Source organism: Phyllopteryx taeniolatus, chromosome 1 (assembly GCF_024500385.1).
Source record: "Phyllopteryx taeniolatus isolate TA_2022b chromosome 1, UOR_Ptae_1.2, whole genome shotgun sequence".
Taxonomy (NCBI): Eukaryota; Metazoa; Chordata; class Actinopteri; order Syngnathiformes; family Syngnathidae; genus Phyllopteryx; species Phyllopteryx taeniolatus.
Window position 1 is genome coordinate 11815741 of NC_084502.1, and position 21754 is coordinate 11837494.

Here is a 21754-nt window from a genome sequence, read left to right on the forward strand (position 1 = left end):
AATAAATCTGTCAACAGGATGTGTGTATTTCTACTTTTTCGAGAATCGACATCAAAACGTTTGAATCCGTATCCATTAAAACTACAACCTGAAGAATTGAAATAGAATTTCGAAGTTCTTCACGTGGCTGAAACGCGTGTGCGATCGCACGCAAATGTTTTGCGTGTGCGAGGGGAATGCCCGGGACCGAGGGAAGGTGTGCGCGGTCGCCGATCTGGACGAGACGCTCGTGCGCAGTTCCTTCAAGGTGGGAAGTGTCAGACTCGTGACGGCGCTTTCAGTTTTCTACACCCGGGGCCGACGGCGAGCGAGCGTGTCTGAGGACCATTGAGACTCGTCTTTAATGAGGCTGAGGTGAATGTTTTGTGCATGTGGCTGTTTGCGGTCACACCCGGAGAAATCCCACGCGAGCGCAGGGCGCAGAGCAAACGCCGCACCGGGAGGCCGGATCCCGGGGTTCGAACCCGCGCCCTCAGAACGTCGAGGCCCAGCTCTTTCCGCTTCATTTTTCGTTTCCCCAAAATAAATGTGCAAAATCAGTGCTGCTCAAAGTTTGGCATGAGTACCCGTAGCGGAACGCGGGCGCCCTCTAGTGGTTTGTGAAGGAATCGCTGAACTGAAAGTTCTAATTGAGCAAATTGTTGTAGTGGTTTAAGATTTTTTTTAATCCAGTACAGTTCCGCTGTGTTTAACTTTTACATACAGTACAGTCACAATAAATCTTTTAGAGCTCTTTGTTTTCAAATGTTTAACTTATGTACAAAGCATTTTATTTGAATTGTTGTTTCAGTACACTTTCTAAATTTTGTATATTTAAGCGCACCTTAACTGTGCGCACATGTTGCAGTGGCTTCCATTAGTATTAAATACGTTGGCCCCCGCACATTCGCATCACCCGCGGATTCACCTGTTCGCATGTATTCAATCCCAAAAACACTTACTTGCAGTTTATCAGAATCAGAATCATCTTTATTTGCCAAGTATGTCCAAAAACACACAAGGAATTTGTCTCCGGTAGTTTGAGCCGCTCTAGTACGACAACAGACAGTCAATTTACAGAACACTTTGGAGACAGAAAGACATTGACAAAGAAAACCAACTCATATTCAAGAGTTTTTGGGTTTAAATATATATATATATGTATATGTATATATTTCCCCCAAATGCAATTTGAATGGTTGTCAATTATCTGCAGATTTCAGGACCGGTATTGGCCTCTATCATTTTTAGCATTAAAACCTCTGTTTTATGTCATGCTTGTCCTTGGAGAGCAAAATATTTTGGGAGGTGGTACTTGGTGTAAAAAGTTTGAGAACCACAGGTCTAAATCACAATGTTGGAAATTTGGGAGAAATGTTGTCAGCAATTAATGGAATAAAGGCAACATTTTCATATTACTCAAACAAACGGGAAAATCTGAGAAACTGCTTATTTTTGTAATCTTTAGATTTTCCCAGCGCTGTATATTCATGCTCCAAATACATATTAGAAAATAGGCTTCTCTTTGGAAATACTAATGAATCTTTGCCAAATCACTGCGCGTGCGTGTGGTCAATTGTGTTTGTGCAGGCTGCTGTTGCCTCTTCTTGATTTATTTATGGCAGCAGTATGGCGAGCGCTTACGTAACGGCGCGAACGTACGCACGGGGTCCACGAGAGCGCGCGTGCCAACCGAGCGTCTCCTTTGTGTGTTTCCCCTCCAGCCGATCAGCAAAGCGGACTTCGTCGTGCCCGTCGAGATCGAGGGGAGCGCGCGCTGATGTGTTTGCAGCACGCGGAAGCGCGAGGGCTGCGGAGACCTCTACTGGCCGGACGCTCAACGAGGAATCACGGCAGCGAGCAGGAAAACGGCTCGTTTCGTCCCGCGTGACGGCCGACGCGGTGACTGCGGAAGAGGGACAAAAGTGCCCGCTGCGTTTCGACCGCCGGGATGGCGGGGGGCGAGTGCCGGCGAGGCGTCCGTGTGGGCCTCTGCCCGGTTCAAGTAATCCAGGATAGGCTGGTTAACACTGGCACGGCCTATTCTCGGTTACTTGTTTCAGGAAGCGGCCATCAGCGGCTAATGCGGAGGCCGGAATCCATCCTCACTTGGGGTGCCGCTCAGCTGGAGCCTATGAGGGCTGGGCACACCTGGACTGGACTGGTTGCCAGCCAATCACAGAGCACAGAGACTGGAGGTTAGGGCTGTCACTATCAAATCTTTTTACAATTGATTATTCTATAGATAGTTCTTTGACTAACCAAGTTTTTAAAAAAAAAAAAAGGTTTTTGTTGTTGTTTTTGGGGTCTTTTTTTAAACTAAAAATCAGGTCATCACTCCCAAAATGAAGGTTTTTATTCCTAAGGGAGGAAAAAAATTCACACCTCCATGGCCTTGTGCGAAAAAGTCTTGGACTCCACCATAAGAAAGAGATTGGGCAAAAATGGCCGGCATGGCAAAGTTCCAAGACGAAAACCACCGCTGAGCACAAACAACATCAATTTAGCCAGAAGATATCGTGATGATCCCCGAGACTTTTGGGAAAATACTCTGCGGTCTGATGAGACCAAAGTTGACCTTTTTGGAAGGTGTGTGTCTCTGACGTAAAAGTAACGCCGCATTTCATCACAGCAACAGTAAAATACGGTGGTGGTGGTGTGATGTTTTTTTGTGTCGCTAAATGGAACCATGAATTCTGCAGTCTACCAAAAATCCTGAAGGTGACCTCAAGCTGGAACGAACTTGGGTTCTGCAGTACGACAATGATCCATAACGCACCGACAAGTCCACCTCTGAATGGCTAAAGTCAAAAGTGCTGATCTGCATCCTATTGAGCTGCTGTGGCGTGACCTTACAAAGGCGTTGCAAGCTTGAGAAACGCCTCCCGTGTGGCTGAATGACAACAATTCTGCAAAGGTGAACGGGCCAAAATTCCTCCAGCACTGGAAGAGACTCATTGCAAGTTATGGCAAACGCTTGATTTCTCAGGGTGGGCCATCACTTTTTCACACTGGGCCAGATAACTTTGGATTGTTTTTCTCCCTTAATGATAAAAACTATTTTAAAACTACATTTTGTGTTACCGTGTTGTCTTTGACTCATATTTAAATTTGTTTGATGATAGGAAACATTTAAGTGTGACAAACATGCCCAAAAATAAGAGCTCAGGAAGGGGGCAAACCCCTTTTCACACTACTATATTTGTCATCGTTGGAAAATTATTTTACGGAGGACGAAGTGATGGAGCAGCCAAAAAAAAAAAAAAAAGGAATGGGATTATCCGATACTAATCTCACAGCTGCATTTCCGAGTTGAAATTCGTTTGTGAGCTTTCGAGCTCCAGGGAGAGCGCTTGGAGGCGTATTGCGGGCTGAGCAGGGATTTTTTTTTTTCTGGTGGTCCCAAGTTCAGCATAGCGGGACACTGCAATTTTTATGCCTTCCTCCGTTTCCCCTTTGCCGTTTACAGTACAAGTCCGCCAAAATCGCACTCAGAAATCACTCCGCCAGCCCCGCTCCCATTGGAGGAGTTTTTGAAGTCAACGCTCCCGAAAAGAACATATTTGCTATCCGATGATGCGACGCCGAGCGTCAGACGCCCCCTCGGCGCACGCACGATGAATGGGGAAGTCGACGGCGACCTTCCGCCAATGGAGGGCTAATACACTGTGCTGAAAGGGAGTTTGAATGCAGTAGAATCAAACGGAGGCGCCAGCGCGGCTCGGAGGCGGAGATACCCGGCTCGGCCTATTTTGGAAGTCGACTTATCCGAGTAAGCCGATGTTGTTTTCGCCCACCTCTGCTGTAGGTCGTTTTCAAATCGTTCCTTGAATGGCAGGAAAGAGACTTCGATCGGCAATCTGATCCCGACTTGGATTCTGCAGCAGCTTTGATAATAGAAGCCCGCGACAGATCGGCCTCCGCCGTGCAGCCGCAGCGATTGCGGGACGCTTCTGTCAGTCATTGTGGAATTCACTCGCGTGTGTCCGCAGACGCACACACCCCTGGGACCTTTTCGCTGCCTGTGGGGCCACTCACTAATTGCGACAAATAACTCATGAATATGCAAATTGCTCGGGTATTCCCTCACTCACACTTTAGAATTGACATAGCAACTCCCACCGCACATCCGTTGTACAGCCGGGTTGACGACCCTTGTCCTGCATGCTTCCCCTCTTGTCCCTGTCCTGTCCTGTCCTGTCCTTCCCTCACAGGGTGAAGCACGACTGCCCCATACAACACTCAAATCTAATGTGTCATTGTTCGAGATGCGTAAGGATTTTCTTTTCTCATCTTGTTTACACTTAGTGCTTTGTCTTTTCTCACTCCCCTCTAGAAACTTTGTTTTGTTCGACTGATCGACTCTGATTCTCAATAAATATCCATTATAATCCGAAGAAACCACAGCGGCATCTTAAAAACGCCACTGTGACGAAGTAAAACTGCTCCTTCATAAAAGGGATACCGATCCTCCTTTCTGCTTGACCTAACAGCCGAACGGCACAAACAACAACTTGAAAAAGAACACGGAGTGTGACGGCGCCCCACTGAAATACACTTCTTTTCATAACGCTAAAGACTTAAAGAGCTTCCCAAAAATGGCACAAGTGGCAGAATTTACATGCGTTGCCCAAGTGTCTACATGAGCCCAACTACTCATTACACCATGACACCCTCGTCTTTATACAATCGTAATAACGGTGAAGACAATTTCATACATATTCATTCATACCTCCGAAATAACAGCTGTTTTGTGAATGTAAAATGGCTGCCTCATCCTGGCACTTTAGCTCACGCATCCCTCTGGTGTATTGCAACAACATCACGAGGCTCCCTCTGGTGGCGCCAAGGAGAAAGACGGCTTGAGTGACCGTTTGCATAAGAAGCACACTTTCAACACTAACGTGTGTTTGTGTTGCTTTTCATGAAAAATAAAAGGGGAGTTAGCATTTTCACAAAACGTTGCAAATCATCAAACTTCATTTGGAACACCTTACGGTAAAGACATTTTTGCATTAAAAGGGTGGAAATATTATTTTCTTTCATAGAAACAATTCTTACAATTTGAATGCTCCAACTACTACTAATTGTATGCTATCTAATGATAGAATAATCGGGGCAACTGTGGCTCACTTTGTAGTACACTGTACGTGTCGTTCAGTCATCAAACACCACGAAAAGTAAGTACACGAATGAGTCCAATATCAGGTCTGGACGAAATAGCGTACGACCTCGTTCCGCTTGCCATGGGAGCTAATCTAGGAATGAAAACTTTGTTCCAGTTGTTCGTTCTGAAGCCTTGGTTTGTCTTGAGATTCAGGTCTTGTGTGTATTTTGTGTCCTTAAAGTCTTCTTTTAAAAGTCTCACAACGAGTTTCTTCCTATCGGGCGTTGATCATTCCAATTCTATGAGCCTACGTGGCTTTCAAATGCCGTTTGACACAGACTACATGTCATTTACACTGATGCGTTTACAATACAACATGCTGTAGTTGTCATCATTCACTTTTGGAGGTGCGTCCATGCGCTTTTTGGAAGCGTCCACTTGACACTGTGTTCCGCTATATTTATACCTCGCCAATTCTTTTCAAACCTTCGACTTGACTGGATGAGATTTCGCTGATGCTGTGGGAGGATCATCGCTCGTCAAAAATGTCAGCAAAAGCACGCTGGAACATCTTAACTTTATTGAGAGGTAGTGGCGTCGGGTACTTTCAATGCTGGTGGAATTTGAATGTCATTGATTAATTGTGAACACAGCCCCAGCCCAGAGGGTGTGCACACTTGTGCAACCACATAATCTAAGTTGTTTATTTTTACTTCGCCTCTCGAAAAGATTTCAGGATTTTTGTACAGGTTATAGGTCGCGTTAATGGTGGACACTGTTTTGAAGTGCTTTATCTTTGTCTCGCTTCTTTATATATCTCAAAACCTGCCATTCGGGGGAATGTAGGCATTTTAAAATTGATATAATGATAAATATAATCATATATCTCCTATGTAATAAATATTCTTGGGTTGTCTATACTGTCATCGGGCAGGAGGCGCTGTACACCCTGAACTGGTTGCCAGCCAATCACAAGACACATACAAACAAACAACCATTTGCACTCACATTCACACCTACGGGCAATTTAGAGTTGTCAATTAACCTACCATGCATGTTTTTGGGATGTGGGAGGAAACTGGAGTGCCCGGAGAAAAGCCACGCAGGCACGGGGAGAACATGCAAACTCCACACATGCGGGGCCGGGATTTGAATCCCGGTCCTCAGAACTGCGAGGCAGACGCTCCAACCAGTGGTACACCGTGCCGCCTAGTCCTACTGTTTTATCCTAATATTTCATCACATAAACGTTTTTATATTTGGGGTCGAAAGGAGTTTATATAAGCAATCAGTGGTTCTGGGTGGATTGCTCAATACTTCCCAATTAAGCCAGAAATAAATCAAAACCATCTCATTTCATAACTTTGATTTTGACTAAATGTCTTATTTTTCTATTCGCAGTGACGCCCGTGTAGATTTAGTACAGTGTGATTGTAGAAAGCATAGCAGCAATGTTCACACATCGAACAAGAATAATAATAGATGGAACTTAGTAGTTTTCCCGATATTCAAAAATACACTTGCATTTATAATGTAGTACAACAGACAAGGTACAAACAAACAAAACAGCAGCACTGAGGATGTATTATAAGAAATGTAAACCGTTAAGCAAGAAAAAAATAGAACATTAAGGTTTGCGTTTTGGTGCGGTGATTAATAAATATAGTCTAATTATGTAGTCGTAATAATAATAATAACTAATATTTGTACGATTATATTGTTGACTGTGACAGCTCTTGACAACATGAGGAGACCACTGCAAATAATATTGCTATTCGGTATATGATATGTTGGAGCAGTATAAATTGCTGACATGTCACCCAAAATTTCCCCCCCCCCCCAAAAAATAAAATAATTTAGTCTTATTTTTTTTGTCGCAGCGCCGTATGATACAGTAAGAATAGCTGTTGATATTATGCATACTCCAGTCATAATTGGTCTAGTTTTATTAAATGTTTTTGCGGCGAAGCGTGTCAAATTCTCACTTTCAACTTTCGCCATGTAGGTTGCGTGTGAACGGGGGAGAAGATCTGCTGTACTTGTTGAAATATGATTTTCGGAGGAGGAATAACACTCTTGTGTTACGTTGGTGTCAGCCATTTTAGTTGACCAAAGGCGAACACTTGGTGACAAACTTGGGTACTACTTTTCTACTTTTTTTTTTTAACACGTTTAATTTTTGTATTTAACATGTTTTTCTTGCACACCACTCTATGTAATACAAAAACATCGCCGTATTCTGTCACGGCACGTTAGAAATGATCAGTATAGTCGTGTTTACTTGACAGAATACAAAAAAACAATAGCTTTAACATGCAGCTCTTCAATTTTGACTGGCCAAACTTGGAAATTTCAGCCCACTTCTAACTTGAGAAAACACGTTGCGGTAAGTTGCAGATATTTCTATGGCAGTGGATATGGCAACATTAGCTACGGTGTGGCACAGGCACACGCACACACCAAGCAGCCGCTTCATGAAGTCATTGAAGCGAATGAAGGAAATCATGTTTCTGTAGGCCCCAATGTATGTGTCGTTGGGTTTTGGGCAGTTCTAAATTGAAATGGTGGCAGGGGTGTGTCCACACCCATATATTATTTTTTTATTATTTTATTTTATTTGATGTTCATGCTCTGATTTAAAAAAAATAATAAATCAAAAGTTACTCACAAATTACTCTTTTCTTGAGTAGTTTTTTCATTGAGTACTCTTACTCAAGTAAATATTTGGATGGCTCGTTTTTATTTTTACTTGAGTCATATTATTCTAAAGTAACAGTACTCTTACTTGAGTACAATATTTGGCTACTCTACCCGCCTCTGACAAATAGAATACGTAACCATAATATATATTGCAGCATTTTCAGTCTTCTGGACCGAACTTACGTCATCCAGCTATGACAACAGTAATATTGTAAACATAAGATTTGATCGTTGACTTGCAAAGGTTACTATGAAACTTTGCCAAAATTAAGAGGTTTATAAGGTATCCTCGATTTTGTCTCATTTGGACAATCCAAATCGTACATGCCTCAAATATATTTTCGTTGAGGTTTCAAATTTGGTATTGATGACATTATGAGGTCCGTCCGAAAAATGCGAGAGTGAGAGAAATGGCGTCCACGTCGCTGGGCGTTTCCATGGTGACATCGTGTGCGCGTTCAAAGAGTCTGGACACTCTATGAACTCAACGCATTGCTACGCATCGGCTAAATCAAGGTCAGGTGTTTTGCGGGCGCCACGTTGTCTCTGTTTACAGCCTTGCCTCGGACACTTTGGGGCTTTTTGGCAAAGGAGTTGCTTGAGGCTGTTCCAGTCATCCCACGCAAGCCGTGTGGATGCATCGTTTGTCGAATACCCCCAAAAGACGACGCTTGTGGGAGGTAAACAAAATCTAGCATCATTACTTACTTACGTGCAAAAAGTGAATCGTGAATTTGCTTTGTGTTTCTTAAAACGCAGGTATTCCCCGTGGTAAAGAAAAAACGTACATCTTATTACCGAAGCCTATTTCTTTAACATTTCACTAACTGACCATGTATAAATAATCTCAGATCAACATAAAATATACATATTGCGTCCATCTGGTCAATTGGGTTGCATAGTGGCGTCATGTCAAGCTGGGCAACAAAATGGCGCCCTCTCCTGTGACTGTCCTCGCGTTGTTTTCTTCGCCTGAGGTGCGTAGGACACGTCACGTCCTGGCTTTAGTGACACGACCGAATCGCACCGAAAGCAAAGGCACCCAAATTAGCGAGTCGCAGGAGCGTCGGCAGGTGAAAGACACGCACACACAAACAGTATGTCCTTAGGAAACGTGGACATGTTGGCTATATGGCTCGGCGTTTGTTTTTCGAGTTAAGTGTTGAGGTTTGGACGAAATGGTGGCTAGCCGACGTTAGCTTAGCGCCGTTAGCTACTAAGAACACGCAGCATACCAAGTGTTGCTCGGCCTGTGGTCCCCACCTTTTCAATTTCAATACTTCCTCATAAACCGTTTTCTTGTGTCGTTCGAACGCAGTAAGGCGAAAGGCAAACAATGAAAGCCGAACTCACGAACTCGAGCGTCGAACGAGGAGGAAAACGCCTCAATTCGAGGAAGTAACGAACCGACAGGAATAGTTGGCGAGCTCATTTGAAAGCAAGCCAGCCGGTCTCAAAACGCATCTTTACGTGTTAGCTTCCTGGCCTAAAATAACAAGCTTGTTGCAAAGCTTCTATTTCGGCGACACTTCTCGGTTGATGAGCGTTTCTTTTCTTAGCTGATGTTGAAAACGCCGTCGAAGTTTTAACTTCTACTTTTTCCTTTTCCGAAGGTCAGTATTTCTTTGTGAAAGATTCAAATTGTACATTTTCATTTCCTTGTTTTTATTGTTTTTGTTTTTGCAACTAAGGCTTATTTTAAATCGATTCATCTCTCATTTGTGTTAATTGATGAATGTTTTTTTTTAAACATCCCTCAAAACGGCATTTCAAATTGACAGTACAGAAAATGTACAAACATAAACTGCTTACTGGTTTGTATCGCCATTATCACACACACACACATTAGCACACTTTTATTGCTCAGTGACTGTATTTTTGATGTCTCAAAAGTATTGTCAATTGTCGTACTAGAGCGGCTCCAACTATTAAATTCCTTGTGTTTTTGACATACTTAGCAAGTAAAAATGATTCTGATAATCAATCTGCTTTTGTGGAGGACTTACAGAAATCTGAAAATATTTCTGTTGAGAGGCTGGAATTTGGAGGATTTGGACAAGTTTAAGTTAAATGTCCTCTAAACGATTAATTGAGTAATCATCGATATGATAATTGTTGCACCTGTAAGACACAGGTAAATTATTCAATCAATATAACAATCACAACAAAGTTTTTTTCAAAGTGCTCACTTTCTAAATGTGTCAAAAAAAGCCTACATAGTAAACTAAACGGCTAAAGTCAAAGTGAATTCGGAACTGAGTTAGGCTTGATTTTAATTGTCTCAAAGCAGCTCAACAATTGGAAAACATCTTTCAAGGTTACTTCTCATTCAGGAGGAATCTTGAACAAGCTCCAATTTTCTTTGTTTCCTCAGATATCAGCTTGCAACTCGTTGCATCATGAACGTGTTTGAGCGCAACATCAATTTGGACGCCGTCTTCAAGTTCTCCCAAATGTACGCCATGTGACTGACGACACGCACGTCAGACTTGTTCCTTATCTGCGCCGTGCTCAGCGAATGCTTTTATCTGGCTTGCAGATCTCATTCCACCCAGCTGCACTTGAAGAATGTCTACTCCAGTTTGGCAGCGTGCATGTTTGTGGCCGCAGCCGGCGCCTACACGCGCGTCGTCTTGCGCCTCTTCCAGGTAATATTTACTAGATATTGTATACTGACTCGGGTTATTGCATGTTGCACACTCGCCGATGATTGTTTACGGGTGTGACCGTGAAACGCAGATAAAAAGTTGCCGAGCGTAAGTACAGCAGGTCAAAGCGCACGTTTAAGATTTGAAGATGCAGTGCATCTGGAAAGTATTTAATTATGTTCCAGCTTTGCTTCAAAACGGAATAAAAAATGTTTAAAAGTGTGTGTGTGTGTGTGTCAAATCATCTTTCCCCATTGAAATTTAAGAAACGCCGTTTATCTGTTCCAGCCGCTCCCCAAAAATATTTGTAATGTTTTCTATAATATTGTACATTTGAAAAGCATGGACCTAATTAAATAAAATGTCAAAAGTTCAAGCTCAGGCATCATAATGAATTGATTCTGAGTCCTTCTGTTGTGCGCACCTCGGCCACCAGGGGGCGGTATAACACTTCCATACAGATATAAATGGAGACGGTCACAACTCCTCAGTAAAGTGCAGTAATAGTCGTCCAATATCGCTTGCTTGAAACGTTAGAACACAGTGCTATTTGTTTGCCTGTCTATGGCATTTTACATTGTGTGTTAGCCTTAAGCTAAGGGGACTTTCCTCAGGCAAACAAGCTCTGTGCTGGTTTGAAGAATTGACGATCTGCCAAACTGCCGCTGGTTGACTAGCGAGTCGAATCGAGTCAACGCTTGCAACTCGCATTTGGAAAAAAAAACTCAGTCTCAACTCGGCACACAAGTCAGATAACGTGTGAGAACTTGTTTTAAAATTTCTTTTTAATAAATTTGGCAACTCGCCAACCCTTTTTCAGTGTCACCATTATGGGGTGCTAAAGAGAAGAATAAAAATTTGAGGAGAATGAAGTCAATAAATTTGGGGAAAAGAAATGTGCTTTCCAAACGCAAGCACGGATCCGTTCTGTTATGTGACGTCAAACCGACTTTATGGCTCAGACCTCGACGAATGCCCTTACGTTTAGCGTCGGTTCCAGATGAGTGACCGGAGTTGTGCGTACGCTTGTCAGGGCGGCGTGCTGTTCGCGCTGGCGTCACTGGGCCTGATGGCGTGGCTCGCCGCGATGCCGCACAACGCCGAAACGGAGAGGAAGAGGCTGGCCATTCTGGCGGGATTCGCCTTTCTCAACGGTACCCGGCGCCGGCCGCTCGCCGAACGTATGACTCTTCGGTGTCCGGGCCTGACTAACCGGGTTCTTTTCCAACTTGCTCCCTCCAGGCGTCGGCCTTGGCCCCACGCTGGACTTTGTCATCGCTGTCAACCCCAGGTGCGTAAATGCTTGCGTAATGAGTGCCGTCAGGTAACACGAAGGCCGCAACGGCACGCTTGAAGTCCGCTTTGTCACGTAATCCTCCTACTGGGTGCAGTTTGTTTTCTCCGGGTACTCCGACGTCCTCCCGCATTCCAAAATCATGCAGGTTGGCTTCATTGGTTGGATTATAATCTGGAGTCCATATCGGAAAATCCACATGGAAACATAAAGAGAGGTGTCGTATTTAGGGTTAGGCATCGTTTGAATTTGAGTGGTGATGATTCTTTTCCTTTGGCCTTGTCCCTGTAGAGGTCGCCACAGCGCGTCATCCTTTTCCATGTAAGCCTATCTCCTGCATCCGCCTCTCGAACCCCAACTGCCCTCATGTCTTCCCTCACGACATCCATCAACCTTCTCTCACTATTTCTCCTCTGGACGTGTCCAAACCATCCAAGTTTGCTCTCTCTAACTTAGTCTCCAAAACATCGAACCTTGGCTGTCCCTCTGAAGTCATTTCTAATCCTATCCAACCTGGTCACTCCGAGAGCGAACCTCAACATCTTCATTTCCGTCACCTCCATCTCTGCTTCCTGTCGTCTCTTCAGTGCCACTGTCTCTAATCCGTCCATCATGGCTGGCCTCACCACTGTTTCATAAACTTTGCCCTTCAACCTAGCAGACTCTTCTGTCACATAACACACCTGACACCTTCCCCCACCCGTTCCAACCTGCTTGGACCCGTTTCTTCACTTCCTGACCACACTCACCATTGCTCTGGACGGTTGACCCCAAGTATTTCAAGTCCTCCACCCTTGCTATCTGTTCTCCCTGGAGCCTCACTCTTCCCCCACCATCCCTCCCATTCATGCACATATATTCTGTCTTATTTCGGCTAATCTTCATTCCTCTGCTTTCCAGTGCATGCCTCCATCTTTCTAACTGTTCCTCCACCTGCTCCCTGCTTTCACTGCAGATCACAATGTCATCTATGAACATCATGGTCCACGGGGATTCCAGTCTAACCTCATCTATCAGCCTATCCATCACCACTGCAAACAGGAAGGGGCTCAGGGCTGATCCCTGATGCAGTTCCACCTCCACCTTAATTTCGTCTGTCACACCTACAGCACACCTCACCACTGTTCTGCTGCCCTCGTACATGTCCCGTATTATTCTAATGTTAGTCTCTGCCACTCCAGACTTCCTCATGCAGTACCACCGTTCCTCACTGGGTACTCTGTCATAGGCTTTCTCTCGATCCACAAAGACACAATGTAGCTCCTTCTGACCTTCTCTGTACTTTTCCACCATCATCCTCAAGGCAAATAATGCATCTGTGGTACTCTTTCTAGGCATGAAACCATACTGTTGCTCGCAAATACTCACTTCTGTCCTGAGTCGAGTCTCCACTACTCTTTCCCATAACTTCATTGTGTGGCTCATCAACTTTATTTCTCTATAGTTCCCACAGCTCTGCACATCACCCTTGTTCTGAGGCGGGTGGCGGCAACCATAGAGGCACGAAGCACCGATTTGCCGCTTTACCGGCTTTATGAGCTCCTCTGCGCTTTCGACGTCAACGGGTCCTCCGCTAATCGCTACTCTTCCCCGCTCGCCGTCACTACACTCCTTCTTCCTTCGCAGTCTCGTCTCACTCGCACATCGACGCACACGCCCACACACACTGAGCTTGCTGTCACAATCACGTGGGTCAATACCCGTAACAGTATTTCGCCGTAAATTTCGACTTTAACGGTGAAATCCGACTTGCGCGGAAATTCGTGTTACGTCGCCAGCGTAGGAACGGAACTCGTTCGTAAATCAAGGACTTCCTGTATACTAACACCCTCAATTTCAAGTTTCAGCCTCATCACTCGATCTGATACTCTTTTCACCTCCAAGACATTCTTAGCCAACTATTCCTTTAAAATAACCCCGACTCCATTTTCTTCCCAACTACACCATGGTAAAATAATTGAAACCCCGGCCCTAAACTTCTAGCCTTACTGTCTTTCCACCTGGTCTCCTGGACATACAATATCAACCTTTCTCCTAATCATCATGTCAAGCAACTCCCGAGATTTTCCTGTCACCGTCCCAACATTCAAAGTCCCCACATTCAGTTCTAGGCTCTGTGCTTTCCTCTTCTCTTTCTGCCAAAAAACCCGATTTCCACCTCTTCTTCGACTTCGACCCACACTAGCTGAATTTCCACCGGCGCCCTGCAGGTTGACGGCGCCGGTGGCGGACGTTGTTAACCCGGGCCCTGACAGATCCGGTATGGAATTCTTTGGATGAACGCTCATATTTGTTTGGCAAAGTTTGAAGCCGGACGCCCTTCCTGACGCAACCCACTGCTTTTATCCAGGCTTGGGACCGGCCTACAGTTTGCACTGGCTTGTGCCCCCCATATTGCTGCATTGAATTTGAGCGCTTCTGGTTCCTTATTTCGATTCCAGTTACAAACGGTTTTCGATTCCCATTCTTTTAGGGGGCTGGGTCAAAAAAGTTTGCATGGTTTAAATAAAGGTTGTCCAAATTATGAACATCCATTTTCTTTGCAGCCCGCAGCATAGACTAAAATGAACATTTGACACTGGTTTCTTTATAACCAGTATCAATATCAAACCTATGAACCAAAAGGCAATGTGTGTGGAACTAACCCAATTGACTTAATGTTCATTAATTAATGTATCAGCTAAAAGTTAAATACAGCATTGTTAAAATCGTTATTTGGGACGGTTTTATCACGTCGCCGCTGCTGCTTCGTGGTGGGGGGACTATGCACCGAAGCAGGGAACCGACATTTTACAATTTGAACGATTCCGGGAGAACCAGAACGTTAGTCCCGGTTCCAACCGATTCTCGGTGCCCAACCCAGCTCGTATTCGGAAGACGCGGTCTCAAGAACGGTTCTAAAATGCCATTCACTCCAGCAACTGCGTGATCTTTTCTCACGATGGTGATGCACCCTTTCTACTACCTACTGCGACACATAATCTTTTGCTATCATGAATATACGTACTCTGTTGGAATGGGGGGGTGCCTGAACTTAACTGACGTTCAACATTTTGGCATTTCTCTCCCTCATAATGGACGTTCCACGATGAGATTAACCCCCCCGCCTGCCCCAATCTCTATCTTTTACTCAAAAGCTGTGCTGATCTCAAATCCAAAGCGCCGTCTACTGGCAGCTGTTAGTCATTACAGTGGTTTACAAACCTGAATTTCACAGACAAGCTGGGTGAGACCCTCTTCCACGCCTACCCGTTGAAAAGCGTACTTGGCGAATATAGTTGCCGGGGGCAGCAAACGCTCGGATTCCAGTTGACCAATAGAAATGTCAGCGTCAGCGAAGGAGTCGTGACCTCTTAATGCTGCTGCTCGGAACAGCTGCGTATGTGTCATCATGACGACTGTAGTATTCATCGTCTGGTTGACACAACTGCTTTTCTAGTTGATCTTCAGTCTTTTTCCGTTTCGTGCCCACTGTCTTGCTTTCGGATGATTTATCAAATCGCTTACATTCTTTTTCCCTCGTTTGTTTTCAGCATCATCGTCACAGCCTTCATGGGAACCTCGCTTGTTTTCATTTGCTTCACTCTCAGCGCCCTCTACGCCAAACGCAGGAGCTACCTGTTCCTCGGAGGTAACCTGTTGACACGCACTTTTGAAACTCCTTTGCCCTAGAGCAACAAACGTATTGGGAACCTGACTTCTACTCGTACAGTCCCCTCCAAAAGTATCGGAACGACGAGGTCAATTCCTTTGTTTTTGTTGTATACTGAAGACATTTGAATTTCAGATCGAAAGATGAATATGAGAAAAAAGTTCAGAATTCCAGCTTTTATTTCATGGTGTTAAACAACTTGACTTTGTTTGAAGCCATCCACTTTTCAAGTGAGCTTCTAGTTGCTAAGGTGTTGCCTTTTAGAGTGATGGCTTAAACATTAGTGCTTGTTTTTGGTTTTGGGTTTCACCTGTGAAAACTGTATTTGCTGTTAAGCAAACATGAAGACCAGAAAGCTGTCTATGGGAGAAAAGCAAACCGTTTTGAAGCTGAGAGAAGACGGAAAATCGATTAGAGGTATTGCACAAACATTGGGCAGAGGCAATACAACAATTTGGAATGTCCAGAAAAAGAGAGAAACACAAGTCTCGATTGATGATGTAGCTCATGATGGAAGCGGCAGAATGAATTTGCAACAGTCTGGTGAAGTCAATGAGTCGCAGGCTTGATGCAGTTATTGCAAGTAAGGATTATGCCACCAAATATTCAATGTTATTCACTTGAAGTTCATTTAATAATGTCTGTTCCAATACTTTTCCTCCCTTGAAAAGTGGGTGGCTTCAAACAAAAGGTGCTCTGTCCTGAGTTGTTTAAGACACGTAGATGTAAATACCGTGAACTAAAAGCTGGAATTCTGACCTTTTGTCTCATATTCATCTTTTGATCTGAAACCCAAATTTCTTCAGTAAACAACAAAAAGAAAGGAATTGACCTTGACGTTCCAATACTTTTGAAGGGGACTGTACATGAAGTGACAATAGTGACGGATGTTACGGCTTACCCTCTTCCGGTTTGGCAGACTACAACAGATGTGTGCTTGGTCTCAAGTAAACAGCAGAGTATGAGTTTAAAAAAATATATATATTATTTTCGTTCTAAAACAAACAATTCTTGAGCATTTTTGTGTTCAGATGCCTTCTCCAAAGTTAACTGTCGTTCAAGTAACTGCGAATGATGAACTCACTCATGAACACGAGTGTTGCTCTTGAGTGCATGAAAACATTCGATTCAAAGGAGAAATTGACTCGTCAAATAACCAGATCTGGGCACTAACAATGGACTTGACATTTGGATTGCAAAGATCGCTTAATCCGATGAGGACATCGGCTCGGATGAAGGGGAGATGGGCACAAGCGAGCCTGAATGTCAAGTGCTCTGACATTTACACTGGGAGGAGAAGAGACTCTTCTCAGGATTTGAACGAGGTCCATAAATCATTAATCGATTATCAAAATAGTTGTCGATTAATGTGATCATCGATTTGTGGTTGCACCTCCAAAAATTTTAGTAGGAACATGAATACATTTTCATACGCATATTCCATCACAAGTCGGGCTTGTCTATTAGCCTATTGCTCACCGATATCAAACGTGAGCACAGCGTTAGCGAGTCTTTTCGTATCGGTGAAACATCAAGTCCTTCTCTAATTTTGCCACTCTGTGGTATTGAGTTCGGCTGGCGTGTAGAAGAATATTGCGAAAGCGCTACGAGGCGCCGAGGGCCCGCCGATCATGCGGCCGCCGCGCGTGTTCTGACGGCTTCGTCGTCGTCGACAGGCACGCTGATGTCGGGCCTGTCCGTCCTCTTCCTGACGTCTCTCCTGAACGCGTTCTTCGGATCCGTCGTGCTCTTCAAGGTCAGTCGGAATCGTCATGTCGCCGTCTAGCTCGGAATCTGTTTTTCTGCTGCTCTCGCTGTCTCCTGGAGTCTTTCTCGCTCGCTCCGGTTCACTCTTTCTGTGTTTGTCGCTCTGTTTGAGCGTGCGTTTGGATCTGGGCTCCCTCCTCCTCCCAGGCTCACGTGTACCTGGGTCTTCTGCTGATGTGCGGCTTCGTCCTGTTCGACACTCAGCTCATCATCGAGAAGGCGGAGAACGGAGACAAGGACTATGTGTGGTGAGCGAGGGGACGGGCCCGTCCCGTCCCACGTCCCGGTGCTGCCGTTCCCCTTTGGGCGCACCTCAACCTGCTGTTTGGTTGTTGCCCTCATGCAGGCACTGCGTGGACTTGTTCCTGGACTTCATCACCATCTTCAGGAAGTTGATGGTCATCCTGGCCCTCAACGACAAGGTCCGTCTGTAAACCGAGTAGCCGGTACACAGAGTGTCCGCTGAGAGCTTATGTTGTCTTTGCTCTTGTCTTGTTTCAGGACAAGAAGAAGGAGAAGAAGTAGACAAGTTGCTTGGCTGAAAACGAGTCGATCTGTCCGACGAGACTCGATTTGCGGCGCGGTCGTTATTTCTGACTTTCTTTCTTAAATGAGCTCCTGCGGTCTTAAGATCTGATTGCAAATGATTTGATCTTTCTTTCCTGTCAAACTTCCGAGGGTTGATAGTTTGTCCGTCCGTGTAAACTAATGCTAGTCCCGGGAGCGAGAGGAGACTAACCCTGCAGTGAATATGTTTGGCCTGTAGAGGGCAGCGTTGCGCTGTGACATGCCCGCCTCAGTCAAGACTTTGCTGCTGTTCTTTCGCGCCACAACGATGGGCTCCCTTTTAGTGAGTTACGTGACCACATGCATTGATTTGCTTCATTTCTGAGTTTCTTCTTTTGTTTAGCGGAGTGCGATTTGGACGCCCCTTCCCAAATGTCCTCGGAAGTCTTGCTTTGACTTTTCCAGATCCCGTCTGAGGGCCTTTGCCCAAGTTTTTTGACTGCGCTTTTTCTTGCTTCTTGTAAATTACACCAGTGTCTGATAGTTTGCCAAATGAAGTGAAGTTAACCTTAAATTTTCAAGTGTATACTGTGAAAAAAATATTTTGTGGATGTAAAAGTTAAAGTAATAATTTGATACATTTGCTCAAATAAATGTGTTGAATGCACGCTTTGTTCAAGTGAAGTATTTAGACGTGCCAAATTGTTTGGAGGTTTGACCTGCAAGGGGGAAGAAAAAATCCATTTTGCAATTCCCAACATTCGACAGATGGCCTATTAGGGTTACCAAGTTGGAGGGAAGGGGGCGGGCGAGCTGAGTTGTGATTACATTTAAAGGCGTCACGAAGAAATGCAAAGTCAACAGTTGACGTGAGGATCCGGTAACAATTGATGAAAGTGTATCCTGGCAGAGCAACAGTCCGAAGTGACCACCGCTTGTCAATTGTTGACATCACTTTATACGTTGACTTTTCAATCTCATTGTGACGGCTTGAAATCAAGTCTCATCTTAGAACTGTAACCGCAGCACTTTTTGAAGAATTTCTCATTTCCTCACTTCTGATAAGTTGTCTCCTTGAAGGGATCGTATGGTCAAATGTGACAGTTGTAAATGTGTTTTAACAGGTTTGCTTTGTTGTAGGAATGCTAAAAGCTAAACTCCCAACCATTTGCACACGGGACAAGGTAATAACTGCACACACGAACGAAATGAAAAGCTTTTAATAGAAAGTTGAAAAAGGGCAGTACGTACAGGGGAGCTGCTATCTAGTGGCTGAACAGCAATGTGTTGAAATTGGAAAATATGAACTCAACTAGGGGAGGAGACGTACATTTCAAATAAATAATAGAAATATTGAATGGCGTAGCCATTTCTCGATATTATTGCTGGTATATATTACCTTTAAATGGATTATGGCTTCAAACAGACATTTTCTGACAAAATTCTGAGGTCGCAAAATTAAAATCAACATGATCAATAGTCATTTTTACATTGAAAATGTGACCGCTTTTAACATGGGGGAAAAAAAAAAAATCAGATGAACATTCTTTGTTTTTTTACTTCAGATGCGCTGCCCCAAGTACATGTCGTGAAAAGATGAGCATCCTGGATGCACAAAAAGAACCAGAACGATGAGAGAAACTCTCGAGCTGGATGCCTCTTGTGCTATTGGTCAGCTGGCCCACGCGTTTGCAGGACTGCCGTCATTTTGCGCTCCGGAGATCCTGAGGAGAAGTCTCGTCCTCGCCCGCTTGCGATTTGGCAATCTGGATTCTCCGGCGCGCCGATCATCCTTGGCTGCCGCACGACGACAGGCTGTCGTAGAGCGAGTCGCTCAGGGACTCGGGCGTCTCGGGAACCCGCGGCCGGCCGGGCGACGGCGCTTCCTCCGGCCGCTCCCTGAGCAGCTCCAGCCCGGCCTCCCGGCTCATCTCCGGAACGCCGGGGGCGCGGTACTTCCCCCGGCGGCTCATTCCCGACTGGCCCGGGCCGGGCGAGCCGCCGGGCTCCGCCGCGTGGCTGGAAGACGGACCGCTGGCTTTCAAGTTCTGGGGAGGAGCAAGACGGGGAGGACTTTCAGATGCAATTACATTGTCAGCCGACACTAAAATATTTGTTCAATGAAATGGTATCACTTGATTCCCAACAGTCTATTCTCTTCATTTTGTAATTTCCCCTCTGCGGATCGTGGAAGGCTTTTCTCATCTTGTTTCAACTTATTTCCAATGTCGATGAAAAGGGGCCTACCGCTCTGAAGGGCGTGCCGAAGGACACCACCTCCTCCTCTTCCTCCTCCACGGCCAGGTACACGTCTGCGGGTCCCGCCGGAGTCTTGAGGTTGGCGAAGGTCCACGTCTTGGAGCGAGGCGAGAACACATGCGCTCCGTGGGCCTCTTTGTCTGCGGAAGGACGCACGAGACACGCAGAAAAGACATCTGGGAAACCATTTATATCTGCTACGATACAATTCATGTTGCGGTACTAATACCCAGAGGCGGGCGACTCGAGTCACATGACTTGGCCGGAGTCTGACTTAAATCCCCAATGTAGGACGGGGACCAATCGTTCAATCTAACAATTTAAGAAAGACTTCACTGGACTTCGACTTGGTATTCACGAGACCGACTTGGTTTTGCCCAAGCAATGGTCCCGAATGCACGGGCCACGTCGTGAAGCAAGTATCACGGCGGGAGATCCCGTGAGGATTACATTTGGATTCAACGATTATGCCAACTGTATCGGTATCAGCGCGTATCCATCCAGCCATCCATTTTCTACTGCTTATACGAGGTCGGGTCACGGGGGCAGTAGCTTTAGCATGGATGCCCAGACTTCCCTCTCCCCAGCCACTTCATCCAGCTCTTCTGAGGGGATCCCAAGGCGCTCCCAGGCCGGCCGAGAGAGACAGTTTCTCCGGTGTGACCTGGGTCGTCCCCGGAGTCTTCTCCCGGTGGGACATGCCCGGAACACCTCACCGAGGAGGCGTCCGGGAGGCATCCGAATCAGATGCCCCAGCCACCTCATCTGGCTCCCCTCGATGTGGAGGAGCAGCGGCTGAACTCTGAGATCCTCCCGCATGAGAGAGCCCGGAAACCCTGCGGAGGAAACTCATTTCGGCCGCTTGTATCCGGGATCTTGTTCTTTCGGTCACGACCCACAGCTCGTGACCATAGGTGAGGGTAGGAACGTTGATCGACCGGTAAATCGAGAGCTTCGCCTTCCGGCTTAGCTCCTTCACCACAACGGATCGATACAAAGTCCGCATCACTGCAGACGCTGCACCGATGCGCCTGTCGATCTCCCGTTCCATTCTTCCCTCACTTGTGAACAAGACTCCAAGATACTTGAACTCCTCCACTTGGGGCAGGATCTCATCCCTGACGCGGAGAGGGCTCGCCACCCGACTGAGGACCATGGTCTCAGATTTGGAGGTGCTGATTCTCATCCCAGCCGCTTCACACTCAGCTGCGAACTGCTCCAGTGTGAGTTGGAGGTCACGGCTTGATGAAGCCAACATAACCACATCATCAGCAAAAAGCAGAGATGCAATACTGAGGCCACCAAACCGGACCCCCTCTACGCCTCGGCTGCGCCTTGAAATTCTGTCCATAAAGCTATGAACAGAATCGTGACAAAGGGCAGCCTTGGCGGAGTCCAACCCTCACCGGAAACGAGTCCGACTTACTGCCGGATATGCGGACCAAACTCTGACTCCGGTCATACGGGGACCAAACAGCCCGTATCAGGGAGTTTGGTACCCCATACAACCGAAGCACCCACCCCACAGGACTCCCCGAGGGACACGGTCGAACGCCTTCTCCAAGTCCTCAAAACACATGTAGACTTGTTAGCCGAACTCCCGTGCATCCTCGAGGACCCTGCCGAGGGTGTAGAGCTGGTCCACTGTTCCACGGCCAGGACGAAAACCACACTGCTCCTCCTGAATCTGAGATTCGACTTCCTGACGGACCCTCCTCTCCAGCACCCCTGAATAGACCTTACCAGGGAGGCTGAGGAGTGTGATACCCCTGTAGTTGGAACACACCCTCTGGTCCTCCCGTTCCTCCCAATCACACCCTTCCAGGTCTCACTGTCATTGC

The 21754-nt window shown here is 45.8% G+C and overlaps 2 protein-coding genes across 11 annotated transcripts in view; one reads left to right on the forward strand and one right to left on the reverse strand.

Moving 5' to 3' along the window:
- The first annotated feature begins 8283 nt into the window (after positions 1–8283).
- On the forward strand, positions 8284–18321 carry tegt (testis enhanced gene transcript (BAX inhibitor 1)). 4 transcript variants are annotated; one of them, XM_061771810.1, is made up of 10 exons: positions 8284–8466; positions 10161–10241; positions 10326–10434; positions 11468–11588; positions 11677–11725; positions 15262–15359; positions 17057–17136; positions 17295–17395; positions 17494–17569; positions 17649–18321. In XM_061771810.1, exons 2-10 carry the CDS (start codon positions 10186–10188, stop codon positions 17670–17672), a joined length of 714 nt encoding a protein of 237 aa, XP_061627794.1. In that variant the 5' UTR covers positions 8284–8466; positions 10161–10185; the 3' UTR covers positions 17673–18321. The 4 variants fall into 4 exon arrangements, with proteins under 4 accessions (XP_061627794.1, XP_061627786.1, XP_061627814.1 ...); XM_061771802.1 differs by lacking the exon at positions 8284–8466 and adding an exon at positions 8702–8859; XM_061771830.1 differs by lacking the exon at positions 8284–8466 and adding an exon at positions 8767–8883.
- Positions 18322–18856: 535 nt separating this feature from the next.
- Positions 18857–21754, reverse strand: part of nckap5l (NCK-associated protein 5-like) — a 34440-nt gene continuing 31542 nt past the window's right edge. For all 7 annotated transcript variants that reach the window (XM_061771731.1, XM_061771749.1, XM_061771704.1 and 4 more), the window contains 2 exons: positions 19902–20053; positions 18857–19702 (listed from right to left, as the gene is read on the reverse strand). In XM_061771731.1, coding sequence (XP_061627715.1) covers positions 19442–19702; positions 19902–20053 — 413 coding nt within the window. In that variant the 3' untranslated portion in view covers positions 18857–19441. The remainder of the gene's footprint in view (positions 19703–19901; positions 20054–21754) is intronic.

What these genes read in the sequence shown, in the direction of transcription:
- tegt (XM_061771810.1), top strand. Translation starts at nt 10,186, where the DNA reads ATGAACGTGTTTGAGCGCAACATCAATTTGGACGCCGTCTTCAAGTTC. An exon ending in GTCTTCAAGTTCTCCCAAAT is followed by an intron (nt 10,242 to 10,325) that starts GTACGCCATGTG and finishes TCTGGCTTGCAG; the next exon opens with ATCTCATTCCACCCAGCTGC. An exon ending in GGAGACAAGGACTATGTGTG is followed by an intron (nt 17,396 to 17,493) that starts GTGAGCGAGGGG and finishes GCCCTCATGCAG; the next exon opens with GCACTGCGTGGACTTGTTCC.